Below are 17,888 nucleotides of genomic sequence, written 5' to 3'. Positions count from 1 at the left end.
TTTGAAGTACCAGTAGACTGTGGTATCTAACATGCCCAGTGCCTATGGACAGCTGAGCAGTCATCTTCTTCAGATCCCCAGAAATCATTTTTATTATACTATCTTGTAGCAACCATTCATTCAATGGATTATTACAAATAGTAGAATGAACCAAGATTGTGTACAATGTGCTTGTTCCAGAAGAAGACAACTAGCTGAAATACATTGGGCACATTACATACCATATTACTTCTTTTTAGTATATCTTTCAGGCTTTACCTCTTTGGGGTTTTGTTTTCAGACTGGTAAGACCAATACCGTGAAATATCCAAGGTTGCAGAGGTGAAGGGCCATTACAAATAAATACTGCACCAGTTTCAATACCTATCCGTAGTTCTGATACATATGGTTAATGAAATTTTTTTACATATCCAGGGCTTTTAAATTAATGTGGTAATGTTTTTAGCATAGGCACTTAAATAATTTAGATAGCATGCTGTCTTAATATTCAAAGTCAAAGCCATCAAAGATTAAAATAAGTAATTTTGTCGTTAGATCTGTTCAAACAAAGCAAAAATACTGGCTAAAATTGGAACTCTTCCTTCCTCTTCTTCTTATTATTGCACATGTTAAAATTAGTGTGGTTCCCCACCCCAGCAGCTCACATAACTCTCTCCTAATTTTGAATTGTTTTTCAATAATTATTTTCCAGGAAATGATATCCCATACCCCGAAAACAAGGAAATATTACAGGTGCATGCAAATGCAATCTTTCTTAAACTTGCACGAGCATTGCTGGAAGCAACGTACTGACCAAAATTAGCAAACAGGTGAGACCGACCAGAGAATTTCATCACCCATGCCCTCCATCAACCTTTTTACAATAATGTTTGAAAGTTAAGCTTTATGGGTCATTAGAAGTTGGGACAAATGAAATGTGGCCCCAAAGCTCCATTTGTATTTAATACTCTATGACCAGTCTCTTTGTTCATTTAATCTTTATTGACCAAGTTATTGATCTGCCCACATCATAAACTGGAAAATATGCTTATCTTAACATACACATTTCAGGCAAAGGAAATAAACATGATTTAGCCCCCCCCCCCCCCCCCCGGCCACACACCCACACACAAAAATGCATGATTATACAAAAAAATAAAAATAAAGAATAAAATTTAAAAAAATGGAACTCCTTACTGTGGTACTAACCATCCTAGCGGATGGGGGATTTGTCCTACAGTGCCCGGTGATAGTGGATAATAAGGAGATATATCTGGAGGATGTGGAGGCCGTGGAATTCCTAGGGAAGAGGAAAAGTAAACAACACAAAAATTAGGCCAAGAAAAAAATGGGAAAGAAGGAAAGGAAACCATAAAGTACTAGAAATTTCTATACCAGGAGTATCACTCTTTCTGCCTTTTATAACTCTTCTTCCTGTTCTCACGATAGGGACTACTGCCTTCATCTAGCCTCCCCAGGACAGCCTACTTGGTAGAGTAGGCAAACAATACTTAGCCAGAGAAATAGGACATTTGATCTGCTTTCTTCCCCCCAGTCAAAGACCGTACAGGACTTTATTCTTCCAAAAGCTCCAGTGGATGGAGGCTTCCACACTACTATTACATTATTGTGTGCATCAGCTCCTAGTTCAGCCACCTTCAGGTATTTTCTTAAATAAACTACCTAGGATTACAGTGGGTACCTATTTCTAGGAACCTCTTTCCAGGTTTCTGTCTAAAACTTATGTAATACACATGTGTTCTTACTTCAGGATTTTGTTTTCATACTAAACTTTAAAACCTTGGTTGCAAGAGTACACACTGTAGTCCTAAGAGAATGAACCAAAATAGAGTTAACAGGAATTTCTGAAAAGAGACATAGTCACACATTTCAATAAAGTATTTTTGTAACAGTTTAAACTTCTTTTCAAGCAATTGTATTATTTTTCTGTATAGAATATACATTGTTTTGAGACAGTGAAAAGGAATCAATTTTTCTGTTGTTCCAAACCAATGGAATGGCAAGTCCAAATGAATCAACAACTAAAACAAACAAAAAACACCAAGGGATTGATCCTATGGGCCTTAGACAATGTCTTGAGGAGCTAAATGCCATTTTGGATTTCCATCACTGAGGCTGGAAACAGTGCTCAGAGCTGGAAATTAGAGTGCTAAACCACCCCCAGCAGTTCCAGCTGGCACAGAAAGAAGCTCTGAGGTTGGAAAATGGCCTTGGAGACAGGTTAAAGGGGGTGAAGATGGGAGACAGGTTAAAGGGGATGAAGATGGGGAAAGGACAAGATGAGAGCATCCAGGAGACAAGCTATCCTGAAACTGTTCCAATCTCTTCCTCTCCCCATCTGGGACATGCCAGCTGGAAGGACAAAAAGGCCCATTTAGTTAAAATGAAGGGTGGGAGGACACGGAGATAAAGACTGCCTCTGTTGCTACTTCAAGTTTGGGGGCTTAAGGAAATCCTGATAGAACTGCACTCTAAAAGCACAGTCCTAACTTGCCACCATCCCCCAACCCTGCTGTCTGCAGGCAAGAATGCCATAGCCGAGTGACCACTGCAGCCAAGTGGGCAATAAGCTATCACAGGTGGCTTTGCCACTGACAGAACCTGAAGTAGAAAGTGTTAAAAACAGGACATTCTCTGATCAGAGGGGAACAGGAGAGGAGCCGCTTTGGACTGGACCAAAACCAACTCTGTTTTTCTGAGACTGGCTCATCAATTATGCAATTTCAATGAAAAATACAAGATCAAAAATAACAATTTGATTTTCTTTTGGCTAGTAGTTCTAGTAGTTTGGCTAGTAGTTCTTTTGGCTGATTTTCTTTTGGCTGCCACTCTGCCCATCCCCAGTCCCACTTTGGATTGCTCTGCCTGTTATTAAATCTAACATTTGGTTGTTCTACCAAGTGCTGATATTAACAATAGAGAGATCAAATGTAAGAAATATATAAATTAATCTATATTAAATTATCTTAAATGGATATCCATGGTCACAAAAGTCTGAGCAGATGAAACATTTGCATTCTCTAGGCAAATTTGGGATCAGGAGTGGACAGAGATTTTCACACCCTCTCTATTTTTGTATGTGATTTCCCCCTTTCTTTCCCTGGTACAAAGGTGAAATGCAAAGTTAACAGTTAAGTTTGAACTGAAATTAGTCATAGTCATCATCATCAAGATTTAAACTACTATTATGATGGGGATTCCGGACAGCATTAACACTAGTTCGGCTAAGGGTCAAATTGCATGTTATGCATGAACTACATCCCAACCCTACTCATTCATTCATATATATATATATATATATATATATATAGAGAGAGAGAGAGAGAGAGAGAGAGGGAGGGAGGGAGGGAGGGAAGACTCAAGGGAGAAGAGCCTAATGCTGGGAACAAATGAAAACAATAGAAGAAGGGGACAGCAGAGAATGAGGTGGCTAGATGGAGTCACAGAAGCAGTCAGTGTGAGTTTAAGTGGACTCCAGGGCATGGTAGAGGACAGGAAGGCTTGGAGGAATGTTGTCCATGGGGCTGCGATGGGTCGGACATGACTTCGTGCCTAACAACATACATACATATATATAGTGTGTGTAGCATATAAAGAATATAAAGCATGAACTCCCAACCCCACTCAACAGTAAACATGGGGAATGTCATCTGGATCAGAGTCCTAGTGTGAAGGATAAGAGGCCCCCATTCTAGGGTCCTGATCTGGACTGGGTCTCCTGTGCTTAATTTGTGTAGGAAGAAAAGAACCAATGTAGATGCATAGAATAGCTTAAGTGTGCTGTAGCATACAGAATGCTTAAGGATGGTTAAACCCAAAGAATATAAGAAATAGTCAGAAGATGGTAAATATGTAGTTCAGAACACCAGGGTTGTATGTAATGACAAGAAGGCATGTATTAATTACCCCAGTATGTGCAAGACATGTTTTGAATAGTCAATCCCTAATTAGGCCAATAAGGGGTGCTATGTGATGTGTGAACACAGACATTATCAGGTAATTGTAGGTTAAACAAGGCACAGTTAGCCTGACTACTAATGGTAGGTTAACTGTGTATTGTTTAACCCACAACTAGTCTATAAGGGTATGAAAACCATGGAACATGTTCCAATCAGCCCTAATGACTGTGAAATGCACTCAGTGAATCATGGCTTAATTAGCTCAGAGTGTGCTTCTTTAACATGACAACTGGGTCTCTACCCTTCAAACAGGATTAGAGATTGAGAACTCTATGCCTCTACAAACTCAACTGCTGATTGTAATGTCTGTAAGTAACAATGGACTCAGTATGTAATAATGGACTCACTCTGGATGGCTTTGCATGCAGAAGAGTTTATATGTAAAACCTCACAGCCAATGACAAACTAAGCTTTGCTACTGAGTGTACACTCAACAGAGAATGACTGGCACTTGAAGAAACGAGGTGAATAACATATATTAGGTTGACAGTTCTTAATGTACATTAAAAGCTGAAAAGCATTTAAATGATGAATAGTAAAACTACCCACCCAACATCATCACCTAAAGCAGGGGTCTCAAACTCAACTTACCTGGGGGCAGTCTGGGTGAGGCTGGGCCGCATCAAGTATTCCACCACCACGGTGGTGGTGGGCCGCTCATCCCGCGTCACTCCCGGAGGCCAGCCCGGGCGCCGCCGGCGCTTTGAAGGCCGCAGGGCCCCTCCCCCGTGCCCCACCCATCCCGGCAATTGGCCCGTGGGCCACGAGTTTGAGACCCCTGACCTAAAGCATTAATCTGGAACAAAGTGGACTTTTTTTAAAGTGTAGCTTTATGTTTCTCTTTGAAAAGAGCTACCCTGTGTTTTCAGATAAGACAAATAAAACACGATCCTTGAAAAACTTTGTTTGGAGCTGTCCCAATAGGGTCTATTAAAAGCTGATATATTTATAGTTTGTAATATAAGTGAGTAAGTGTTAAAGCGTTGAGTTCTCAAAAGAATTCAGTTGTTCACAATATAGCAAAAGCAGAATTAAGAAAACACAGCTTTAAAATGAAGAGGCATTGTATTCACAGCTGAAAAAGTTTTTTTAAGTCTCTCAGGGAGCTTTTAATCTCTAAATTAAATCTTCCTGTGTGATATTTTCAGAAAATATCACATATTTATAGAAATCAAACAGATTAACAGGGCTTTAACTATACAGTGAGCTGTGTGTGCACTTGAAAGAATGCTTGCAGAAGAAAAGTAAACAGTCTACAGACACTAATCATATGTTTTATGATAACCATTTAAAAACTATTCCCTATACTACCATTATTTAACTGGGTGTCAGACTATGCTGCCATGTACCTGAAATATTCAAAGATGGATGGGTGAGGCTTCTTTTAAACCTATGCAAAGTTAACATTAAATACAATCCAAAGTAAGCTCAATTGTGGCAAATGAAAAAAAATATATATGGCAGTTCATTCAATTGTAGACAGAATTTAGAGACATTATCTAAATATGTTAATCACAACTATGGCAATTCTTTAACAAGCTCTGACATGTATTCACAGTTTCAAATTTACTTTTTAATTAACTTGCTGGGATTTGGCCTAACAACAGAAAAAGAAGGCCTCTAAGGACTCTGTGCAGTCTGAAGAACAAAGACTGACATTATTGCATTCTCTAGGGGAAAAGTCTAACAAGATATGTTTTTTTAGTTAACAAAATAAGTCAAGTCTAGACTTTACCACTAATAAATCTAAGCAGGGTTTAGAATGCCACGTGTGCACAATAATGACCCTTTAGATTGGAGTAAACATCCAAAGTGCAGAAAAGTGGTTAAAAGTTACAACAGAGTGTCTGATCCTGTGGCACAAGAACAATTTGACTTTGGGATTTCACTGAGCATGGGATGAAAGGTTATGCATTGTATTCATTGGCTGTGGTTAGCAAGCCACTCTGGAATAATTCCAACAAAGTCAACATGTTAGTCTCAAGAATGTGAGTTTGGAATTGCACAGAGAATTTTAGTTTTTTACAAACAGAATAATTAAAGGCTAATGTACAATCATGTTGGAATAGGTTTATTTTATGCAGAAGAATTTGACAGCATAAGACAACACTTAACCATCATAATTTAAAATGAAAACAAAAGTAGAAGAATCAGGGCAAGAGTCTGAAATTAAAAAAAAAAGAATTCTAATTTCAGTATCAATTCAATATGTCAAAGCTTGGTCATCTTACACCATTTTGTCCTGCAATGGAAGCTTTAATTCCTCTTTTCTTAATTAAGTATAACTGTTGCTACAGTTAAATTATTTACACCTTTGGTCAAATAAGAACCCTGAGGATTTGCTCTTTGGAAAAAAGAGTACCTGCATAGTATTGCAAACACTTTAAAAAGAAAATAACTTGAGGCTATGAAGTCTGAGTTTTTAATGCCTGTATTCCATGCAATATGTTAGAAATAGAACCCACTGCAGTCATTTCTGTTTACCTGTTATCATTCAAATGGAATTGAGGCTTAAGATCAGCATTCTAAGTCAATTCAATAAACAATCTAAGTAGGGAGTTATACCCAACACGAGCAATTTGAAAAATGCTTTTATTATACTTACTGATAAGCAAACAATTATCTCCCTTTAGTTGATTTCTCTCTCTGATATTCTCTATCTTTTTCAAAGTCTAACCACTTTTCAAACACCTGTACACAATAACCTTTTAAGCCTACCTGTTTTTGGATCTACATCAGCTGGTAAGTGTGGAGGAGGATTCCCTGGTGTGAAGTGCTCATTGCTGTACGTAATAAGCGGCGTAAGGGGATGTACATGATGTGGGTGCTGCACAACTGGGACTTTGTTAGACTGCAAAGAGAGAACATGAAAAGTGTGGGAAAAGATGCTGTCTGAACAAAGCAACTCAGCACAAACATTACAGAAACAAAACACACAGCAACCCTAAAGCTAGAAAAATAGTTTCAGGTTTTTTACATAGTAAGATTGCCCATCTGAATATCTTCAGGTATTTTCTCTCTTCTTGTTGAACAGCCTTATGAATCCCTTCATTCTCTAATATTCCAGTTCTCAATCTGTTTCTTAGGAAGGTCAACCTAGATAAGACCATTATTATTAGCATCTATCCTTTAGACTGCAACCACTGACCTGTAAAGTGAAGTTTCCTTAGTCCCTTTCACTGTATTGTCTCAAGAGGTATTCCTGTTGTCATTCTGAGTCTTCTATATGAGTCTCATAACATATAGAATGCTCACCCACCATTTGGGGAAAAATTGATCTTATGGAACAGAAAGTGGCTTTGTGGTTTTTTTAAAATCTTTGTTTTGATTAAACCATAATGCATGCCCTGAGATATTTTGAGGAACTGGAGTATCATGAATTAAGAAAGTCTAAGGAAACAATTGTTGATTGTTATCAGATACAGTAGGTATAAGAATCACTTTCACCTATCCATAGCCTCCAGTATTTTAACATTCAAACTGCTGGAACACAGTCAGATGTATGTGCTGCAGAGTTCATCTCAGGACACACAACCAGGCCCCAAGTGAGACTCAAACATCAGCATTTGAAAGTTATATTATTAGTGGACTTTTACAAGCCTGACCCAGTCATGCATCCACTATACCATTCCTATTGGCCCTATGATATTTAAAGGACACACTTCTAGAAGAAGAAAAGGAAAATTCCTGGTAATTCAAATTGAACCACCAAAACAACTGCCAACTTTCCTCCGCATGCTATTTTAACCTCATTCTCAAGATAGTTCTATTGCTCCCTTGAAATGGACTTTATTGTTGTTTCATTTAAGTTTGTGTGTGTACACACTTATATAATATGTATATTAACTTGTTTAATATATGGTTTTAATTTTTTAAAACTTTTAATGATGTTTGAATGTGTTTTTCATCTAACGTATTTGAATGTGCTTTGTGAACCAACCAGACAGCTTCGGCTGTTGGGCAGTATAGAAGTAAAATATAAATAAATAAAATATACTGCCCATAGCCAAAGCTCTCTGGAAGTGCTACAACAATGCATAAAAATAATAAAATTAATGTATTATAAACAAAGCATCATTAAAAACATTTAAGATAGCTTAAACATGCAGTAAAACTGGCCCTGTAAAAGAAAAAATAAATAAAAAGTTTCTTGTATTCCTTCACCTTTAAAATATATATCGTCATATATGGCTGGAAGGGAGAGATAACTAATTTTGGAGTACTTATTGTAGGGGTAGGCAACCTGATATTCTCCAGGAGATAACTCTAGGAAATGTCTGCCTGGTCAGCCGCAGTTATAACAGATTCTTTAAAATTAATGGGATTTCAGTTAGTTCATTGATTTAAATGGGCTTACTCTAAATGTATGGTTAAATTTGGGTTAAGCCCCAGATGCTTTGGACTACAACTTCCATAAATTCCACCCATCATGCCCAATTACCAAGGATTATGCAAATTATAATCCAAATTATCTGAAAGGCGCCAGGTTACCTGCTGCCATCCAAAATGGCTGCTCACAAATCTGAACTCCAGAATTATGGGAATCCAGATGATCACAAAAGACATGGAAGGCCAATTTCAGTAGTCTATGTCTGTTGCCCCTCCATAGAAGTTGGAGCTGTGGTATTGAGATTCCCTGCATCCCAGCTGAGCCTCACTCCTTTCCTTCCCAGAACAGCCCTCCCACACTGGCTTTGATATTACATTTGCAACTTCATAGCAGCAGCTGGCACAGATAGAATGCTGAGAGGATGGAGTAAGGGCATTTCAAGGTCAGGGTCCCACTTCTTAACTTGGAGCACATTTCTGAGGTTGCAGCTGAAGCTCCAACCTATCCTACAGCCATCTAGAGAACATCTAGTTGTCACAGAATTGTGTCTTTAATCTTTTAAATAAAAAGGGATTACCAGGCAATCACTGCCATAAAGCATTATAGCATAAAGATACCTGATGCCTGAGTTTACAATCTTATACATACTTACCTGGAGGATACACCTCATTGAATTCAGTGAGACTTACACTGGAGTAGATATGTATGAGATTGTGCTCCAAATTTTCAGTTCATCAGAACATGTTTAAATGGAAGTTCTAATGAAAGTGATACTTAAAACTTACTCTTCTCTTTGTGAAGAACACATGTAGATTTAAAAATTACAGTTCCAAGCTTAATGAAAATCTAATTGTTCATTCAAAACAGAAATGTAAAATGAAAATAAAGGTGGGGGTGGGGAACTGATACAACATGAACTATAAATTACTCTCATAATAACACCAAGAAAAAATTAAGCCGAAACAAGCAAACTGCTGAGCTATTTTACTGCAAATAATCTAATTGCAATACACACACATACACACTCACACAGAGGGAGGGGGGAGCCCTATTCCCTATAGAGGATTTACACTAAAATCCTACAACAGGGACATTTAACCAGATTAGGGAGCAGCAAAGATAAAGAGGCTAGTATTAGATGACGAATGGATTAGAGTCAACTTTCATTTTCGAATGTGTCTTCATTTCCTTTTATTACTTTAAGTAAGGAACAATTTGCATTAACATCAAGTAAAAGGAATTGCATTAAAAGAATCAGGAACAGTGAAGTGGTGCCCGCGAGCGCCACCTCAGTCCAGGAGCTGTCAGAGTCTTTGCTATTATTCTCAGCACAGATTAGCAATGGCAGTCCCCCCATCCCCTACCCCCGAAAAAAGAACTGGCACTTTTGGAAGAGACTAATAAAGTTCAAAAATATTTCCTGTGTGGGTTAAAAATAATACTGTATGTTTGTTGTGGTGATATTCTTTGAAGTACTTTAATCACCTTTTAAAATGCTGTAATAATTCAGTTGTTTGATGTGAAATTTTACACTGGGTATAAACAGAAGCTTGGACCTAGTTGAAATTAACTAAGTCCAAGTTGGAATTAACAGAACAGCAACTGACTCATTAGTCACATACATTCATTTGGAAATAAGTTTTGCTGACCAGTACAAGACTTTCTTCTGAACACAGACAGGAACTTTCTTTAAGGTTGCTATCCTATGAACATTTATTCAGTATCACTTAATACAATGGGACTTACTTCTTAAACATGCACAAGCATTTAACTAAGTGCTATATTGAGAAAGTTGCTTTCTTACTGTCATTTTTCCTCATATGTAAAATGATAATAAAGACAACTTAACTCAGTATCTTGTAAAGAATAATTCAGCAACTATAATTTGACTGCTCTTTACTTATTTCTTTTTATACAATTTTTAAAGAGTGTTATTTTGTTATTATGTGGTTTTATGTCACAAAACATTTCAGGAATCCTACAGAGAAGTGGGGTGAAAAAGAATGAATAATAATGCCATATGAAACAAACTTAGAATTTTTCTATGTGTATTTCTAATAAACTATAAGAATTAATGACTTAGCCATCATCTCCTGTAGGGAATTGTTTAAATGTCTAAAGCAGCCAAGTATTCTAAGGATATATCACCCTCCCGTGAAAGCATCTTTTACATGTGTATTGGTCTGTTTCCAAAATATGCATAGATCAAAACACTAGAAGAGAAATCTCATTACAAGAGAACGCCTTGTAGAAAAGAATTCTTCAGTGTAAATTCTTCCTTTGCAACATGCTCCATTGCTACAAATATAAAATATATTTTGGTTTCACTTTTCAGTCTTTCTCCTTCACTCATTTTCAGAAAAATTGCAGGTTTATACTTTTTACCGTCTGATATTTTAAAAGTGTAGCAATCAACAAACAAAGAAAAGCTCCCATAATTTTAAAATTCTATGCCAAGAACTATCAAACAAAGTAGTGTCATATGGACAGCATATGGAGTTCTTATGAGCCATTTATGCAGATTCTATCCCACAGACCACACCTAAATCAGTGATACTAGGCTTCCATGAACTACAGAAATGACCAGCTAAAATATTTGACAAGGAAAACCCTTACAATTTTATTTGTCATCCGGACCAGAAAGTATTAAACCAGGTATAACAATCCTTTGAAATCTTTTTAGTGTTTGATATGCTGAGTTCTACTCTGTGGTCTCCTAGTATCATTCACTGTCCAAACACTTCATATTATGCAACAAATTATTTCAAGGTGGTTTAGGTACAGAAATAAAATTGTGACGCCACCTTCTGGAGTTCTAATGTTCCAAAATGGCAAGAGGGAAGAATGTACAATTACTAAAGAAAGCTTAGTGTGGAGGGGGGAAAAAATTCTTACTCGGGAAAATATTTTTGTGTTATTCGATCTGTTGCTGTGAAGATAATGCTCTTGTAACACAAAATTTTTCTAAGTTGGATCCAGAATCAAAGTTCTGCCAGCAGTAGAGTACCATTGGCATAATGGGACTTTCATATCAGCTCTTCCACCCGGTATTCCCCCACAGACCCTCCAAATGTTGAGGGCATATAGGGTTTGTAAAGTGGGGGGGGGGGCGGGGAGTGAAGGATGAAGAAGTTCCTTTCCAACAGCAGCCACTTTCTGGGGGCAAAGCACTGATGCTGGATAAATGCACCTAGTTTACAGCTTAAGTAGTACTGCTCTGGTAAATTGGAATTTGGGATTGGTTACACTGACTTTTCTGCCAGCATAGCAAACAATACCCTCATGACAAAATTCAGGCTGATGTACCTTCACAGTGTGGCTTCTGAGTTATAACTGGAGAAGGCCCTTCTTTCCCTCCCACTGCATTGCTATTTGTAGATTTGGCATGCCACTCCCAGTGCCTGAAACAGCCTTTCCTAGTCATTGAGGGAGTGTGTTCCTGCAGGTTGTTCTTTCAAGTTCCACACCTTCAGTAAAGGGAACCTGCGTAGCCTCAGTTTTTCTGAATCTTTTCTCTATGGTGCACGTCCTTTTTCTGCCCAACACTTAGGGTCGTTCACCTGCTGCCAGACCCTCTCTCACCTTTTTGCCCACTTCCTCTGATGTCAATGATTAAGTGTTTGACTAGAGTCTATGTAACTTCAGTGTTGAACACTGCATGTGACATTGTAGCAATGACAGTATTATATACTTCTCACATCATCCTCATTGTCAGGCACCATTATGGAGTACAGAACGATATGCATTTGTTTACAAACTGCCATTTAGGGACATTTCCCCCCTGCTATACAAAGGGGAGGGTTGTAGGAATATCCGCTGAAGAAAGGATAGGGGAAAGAAATCTACACTTGTACAATAAAGATAGCCAATAATTTGCAAGAAGAAAATGCAACTAATTTTGGAAGTACTTCTAGTTTGCAGAATAAACAAAGTTAGCTTTAAAAACAGGAGTATATTATACTCAATAAACTTTGGTGTGGGGTAAATATAGGGAAGACTATAACAGTGTGAACAATGAGAAGAAAATGAAATCTGTGCTTCTCTCTTTTGAGTGAGCGTAGGTTTGCCTGAAGAACAATCTCTACAATTGCAGGATGGCTATAAAAGATAAGTCACATAAATTAGATGAAAAGGACTGTTAGAACATCTTAGTCCATGTCTTTTTCCAGATATAAAGTAAATTTTATTCTTTCTTTGCTTATTGTATAATAAAAGCCAATCACTATTCTGAGCAAACTTGATTTCTTGGGACACTGTTTAAAAATGCCACTAATAGCTCTTATAACAGTCCTTATTTTGTTAAGATAGTTACCCTGGTAGATAGAGTTCACATCAGTACAAACAAAAATGGAAAATGAGTACAGCACTCCTTTTGTTTTAAACTTGGTAATTAGTGTTCTGGGCTGAAAAAGCAAATCAAAATACAAACAATAGGAAAAGTTTGTTTTTTTCCTTGATTGCCTCTGCCTGAAGCAAAGCAGATTAAATTGCACTCATGAAATCAACAATGAAGTTACCAAACAAGAATTAGGAATGGTTTAGCACATGTATAAACAAAGATAACATAAACCATAGAGGAAGACTTCCCTATTATAAAGTTAAGCTGCACTGTATTTGAAAACATAGCTGTGCCTTGTGTAAATGTCTGTGCATTTTTTCATAAGTGTAAAGTCAGGGTTTCCCTGCACCCCAGGATAGTATCCCATTAACCCTACACACTCTACCAACAGCATGGCTTCTGTCAGAGGAACAGAGAGACAGCAATTTCTCCTCCCACTGCAACCCTCTGAAAATATTTTATGCAGGCTTGCAGGACTCTGGAGCAGTTTTTAGGGGACATGGGAGGCTACAGGTAGAAGAGGAGGAGGAGAGCATGAGTGGAGCCCTACTCTATGATCTTGGATTATGCCTCTACAGGCATATTTGGATACCAAAATTTGAGATGATTACACACAATAGTATAATAATTACATACCAGACAGACACTAGAAACATATATGCGAATTTGCTCAAAGTGCTCAGAAGCATCCTAGAAACATATCAAGGTAGCTTGCAAAAGATGCTTTGTCAGCAGCCAGACCTTCTGCCAGAAATAATTCACAATTTCAGTTGTGGCAAGTTTAAGATTTGATTAGGTACTTTGTCTCAGGCCTACATGGCCCCGATTCTTTCTCGGGGATGGTGATGCGTGTTCTGAGAAACAAAAGCTCACAATTCACCTCTGATCCTGTTCATCACTACAACTAAGCCTGCCTCCTCCTTGCTTTCATGCCATAATCTTAAAGACTCTCCTAGTGTTTTCTTTATTTCTGTAAAATATAACTGAACTGGAACCTTTAAACTTCCTTTATGAGCCTGACATACTAAAACAAAAGCACAGAAGTGGGTTTTGCAGACCTTTTATATATTTCTCTATTTGAGAAGTTGTATTATAGCAAGGTAGTCTTCAATTACTAGGCCCTTCCAGAATGAATAATTTCAGCAAGACCAGATCAACCGAAAGTATTTTTCAGCATACTTTAGTCTTCTGAACTTTTCTCAGTCAGGGATTTCCATAAGTCTTTTTAAAAGTCACACCCTATGATTGTTTGCCTCCAGAAATGAATCTCTCTCTTATTTTGGTATAACTAAGTAAAATATTCAAAGAAGAAATACCAAATTCTACAGTACTGCTAATCTTGAACATTTCAAACAATACACCAGCTAATCTTGTTGGTCCCTGCAGCCATATTTCCTTTTCATAGAAAACATGCATTCTTAATGTACATTGTTAATTTGAACAATATATAATAATGAACAATATCACCACCACCACCACCACCACCACCACCACCATTCTCATTCTTCATTTCTGACACTCTAGATTGCTTCATGGAATAAAATACTTGAAAAGCCATTCATTTTACCTACCCGACACCCGATTTATTGAGACAAAGAATGCTTTTTCACCTGACTAAGCATTTTCTGCAGATATCTACTTCTCCTTAGCCCATTATTATTGATACAGTGCTCTGAGCCCTTTCAAAGTTTAACATAGTTCATTTCTACCTAAGGTCTTGCCCTAAGTTCGTTCCCTATTGTAACTAAAGACAAGGCCTCCATTGATAACCATGGCTCCCTATGGTAAAACAGGTCTCATTTTCTTCCTTCACACAAATGATGACAGCAGCACTGACAACCATGTGTTAGGACAATACTTGCCAAGCCAAAGTTTTAACAAAAACCAGCAGACACCTCCTCCGCAAACCACATTCCCCTTAACAGAGGAGATGACCTGCATATTCTACTGCAATTTTGTTTTACTTTCAGCGGCTGTTTGTAGGTACAGCAATCATTTCAATTAATAAAGGCCTACCTGCTTTAGCAAAAGCCAGTAAGCTTTCCCAATAATTAGCTTAAGTGTTCATATAAAACAATGTCAGTTACTCTCTCCAAAATTTCTTGGCAGCTCATCCAAATAAAGCTTTGGATAAATGTCCACTCAGATCCCATGTCCTCTTAGCCACAACCACTTGACATTTTGTATACTCTTTCCCACTGAAAGATGCACAGAACCAACTTCTGAGATTTTAAGAAATATCCACCTAATGGAACAATGCATTAAGATTGCAATTCTATGCATTCCTCCTATGCAAGAATTCAAGAGAAACTGATTTCCAAGAAAATATTGCCTGAGCTGGGCTGTAACTGAAATCATAAGTATTAAGTCTTTATTTAGGAGGGGAAAAAATCACACAGCATCATGAACAGAAACATACAAAAGAGCCAAGGAAGTGCATTAAATAGATTAACCTTTTTCACAATAGCATGCTGAAACCTTCTGTATATGCACAGATGAAGTATACCTAAAATATAGTTTTAAAGGTGGATTTGCAGAGATGTGTGCTGTATGAATGTTCCAGAAAGATTATCTTTAGAGCTATCACTAGCTCATCAGGAAAAGACAGCTTTTAAATGTTTTTCTAATCTGCAAGTACATTAAGCACAGTTCTTTTTCTTTTTTCTAATTCATACTAATAGAATTAACCAGAAAAAATGCTTCTATTATATAGAATGAGTTGGCCGTTACTTTATTTGAAGTAAGTCATCAGCCATTTAAATCAATTGTGGTCTACATAATTTCAGATTGATTTTGCCAACCTTATGAAAAGATTAACTATTTGTTTCCAATGGTGTATGTCTAATACAGGAAGTTATTGTGGGAAATGGACAGCTACCCTGATACTCTTCACAAGTAGATTATGGAAACACTGAAACAATTACTGTTTTAATTCAACTTGATATTGTTTTCAGTGATTATACAATGAGAAATTAGCAATTTTAATCATGTTCGAAATAAGAACATAATAACCAAAATTAGAGTACTCTTGAGACCAAAAAAAGTTTTTTTCTTCAAAGCAGTGCTCAGAAGTAAACAGAGAATAGTCAGATAAACAAATGAGAGTAATTATTGCAAGTGTAACAATGCGGAAAAAAGCAAATAGCTGTGCTCTGGGAAGAAGTAATACTTTGTTGTGTATACTTGTTATATTTAGCATATAGTTCGACTTCTCTTTAATATGAATAATAGTTAATGCAAAATAATTTAGTTTTTTTTTTCATTTCAGAAAGCATTAAGTGAATAGTGATATGGCATTTTATGCACTTGTTTATGAATGGTTCCTCAGCTAGGCCACTGGAGTAAGGGAAAGCATAATGTTTTCCTATGACCAAGGGATATCTAGAATTAAATCTATTATAATAAGTTGAAGGGAACTTTTGAGTAAATGGGGGTGAGAAACGGTAAAAGACTAGAATTACCACAATGTATACAGAGCTGGAGTTTTTATAAGAATTAACAAGAAGATAGCACTGAAATGTTAAATTCAGTATTAAAGCGCCTTTAAGATCATATATAAATATTCACTTAATCACCCTATAATAACTAACTAATGTGTTATATAATGGCATGGTAACTGCTAGTATCAACACATGCCCGCACGCCTGGACACGCACACTCATACACACACAAATTAAACACAGGCTATTATTCGCCTCAATAAAGTTTTAGATTTAAAAAAAAACCAACCCAAACACCCAAGCTCAAATATGCTTGTGTATAACTTGCAGTGAGTCCAAACAAACTCAATAAGCCTGAGAGGTTGAAATTCTTTGGCCACAGCTCCAGTCCCAAACACATTTCCTCGAGAGTAAGTTCCATGGAGATCCATGAGACTTACTTTAGTGTAAAAATGCTTAGGCTTGCATTATCACAGAGATAATTTCCAAAGTTAGAATGTGATGGAGAACAAAGTAAATTATATAGATTAGCAAAAGTACATGCTTTGGGGACATCAGGAACGGAAAGCAATCCATAAGGAGGCCCTAAACCTCAGTAAAGGTATCTTGGTAATTGCAGCATCACAAAGTATGTTTTGTGGCCCTTCTAGATGTGTTCTGAAAAAATCTTAAATGCATTTTCCTCTCATACATGTATGTCTGTGTATATTTTAGAAATATACCTTAATAGTACATTACCTTGATATATTTATAAAGTGTTTAAGAAGTTATTGTTTCTTCTGTGTTCCTGATGCAATAAATTATTTTCTCCACTGAGTTAGATTTGTTTACATACAGAATCCTTAACATTCAAAATGCCAAAAGCACACAATGACAAATCTAAATTAATTAATCAATGGAGGTGGAAGTACTGAAATGGATATGGAAAATTAATATACTTCCAACAAGGTTCATTTTATCTGTATTTACAGTGCAATTCTATGCAGTGAGGCTTAATCTGAGGTATGTATAAAAAGGATTGTAGCCTTAGTTGTACAAATTAGGTACTTAAAAACATTGATGCAGCAATCCTAGGTCAACCTACTTGAACGTAAGTATTACTGACCCCAATGGTACCTGATTCCTAGATATGGGTGCTGTTTTACTTTACCAAACTTAATATTTTTTAAAAAAAATCAAGCCAAAAATCAGAGTTGGGTTCTAAAGCAAAGAATTTCTAGGTATGTAAAACTAAAGTCAAATACTGCACAACTAAAAAAGACTCAGAAGAAAGCATTAAAAACTCAGGAATGTTCTGTTATGCATGTGCAATTATTGTACATATTGTATACAAAGAATACATGCATGTGCGTGTACACACACACACACACACACACACACGCTTTTGTTGGCACGCAACATTCAACAGCTTTAACTCAATAAATGTAACCAGCTGGATATGATGAAATATCCCTTCCTTATAACAACATTTTGAAAAGAAAAGAGCTTCTCTTCAAAAACAAGCAAAGTTAAGGAAAATCCCCCCAACAATTTCTATTTAATTGTTCCATGCCTTTGCCTGTCATGAAAAGGCATGCTTGGTGTTGTTTTGCAACTATTGTAGTGTGTTAAGAACTGTCAGTGACAAGTCATCTTATCTCCCCCTCCCCCAAACTGACTTACACTGGTTTGTTGTGTTAAGTATTGCACAAAAGGTCACAGCTTGAATTGAATGTTTATCTTCTTTTTCAAAAATGCTTCCACAGAAACGAATTTCAAAAAAGTCACACAAGTTGTTCAATGGTCAAGACTGAAAACCATGCGCGCGCGCGCGCGCGCGC

The 17,888-nt window shown here is 37.0% G+C and overlaps 1 protein-coding gene across 33 annotated transcripts in view; it reads right to left on the bottom strand.

Annotated features, from left to right (window-relative positions):
• Positions 1 to 17,888, bottom strand: part of TCF7L2 (transcription factor 7 like 2) — a 253,422-nt gene that overhangs the window by 31,456 nt on the left and 204,078 nt on the right. For 28 of the 33 annotated variants that reach the window (XM_044439037.1, XM_044439044.1, XM_044439054.1 and 25 more), the window contains 2 exons: positions 6,678 to 6,810; positions 1,177 to 1,279 (listed from right to left, as the gene is read on the bottom strand). In XM_044439037.1, coding sequence (XP_044294972.1) covers positions 1,177 to 1,279; positions 6,678 to 6,810 — 236 coding nt within the window. The remainder of the gene's footprint in view (positions 1 to 1,176; positions 1,280 to 6,677; positions 6,811 to 17,888) is intronic. The other 5 variants (XM_044438918.1, XM_044438944.1, XM_044439003.1 and 2 more) reach the window with 1 other exon arrangement.

Source organism: Varanus komodoensis, unplaced genomic scaffold (assembly GCF_004798865.1).
Source record: "Varanus komodoensis strain SLA01 unplaced genomic scaffold, ASM479886v1 scaffold1, whole genome shotgun sequence".
In the NCBI taxonomy this organism is placed as follows: domain Eukaryota; kingdom Metazoa; phylum Chordata; class Lepidosauria; order Squamata; family Varanidae; genus Varanus; species Varanus komodoensis.
The sequence above is the reverse complement of the archived record's forward strand: the minus strand, read 5'-3'. Positions and strand labels throughout refer to the sequence as shown.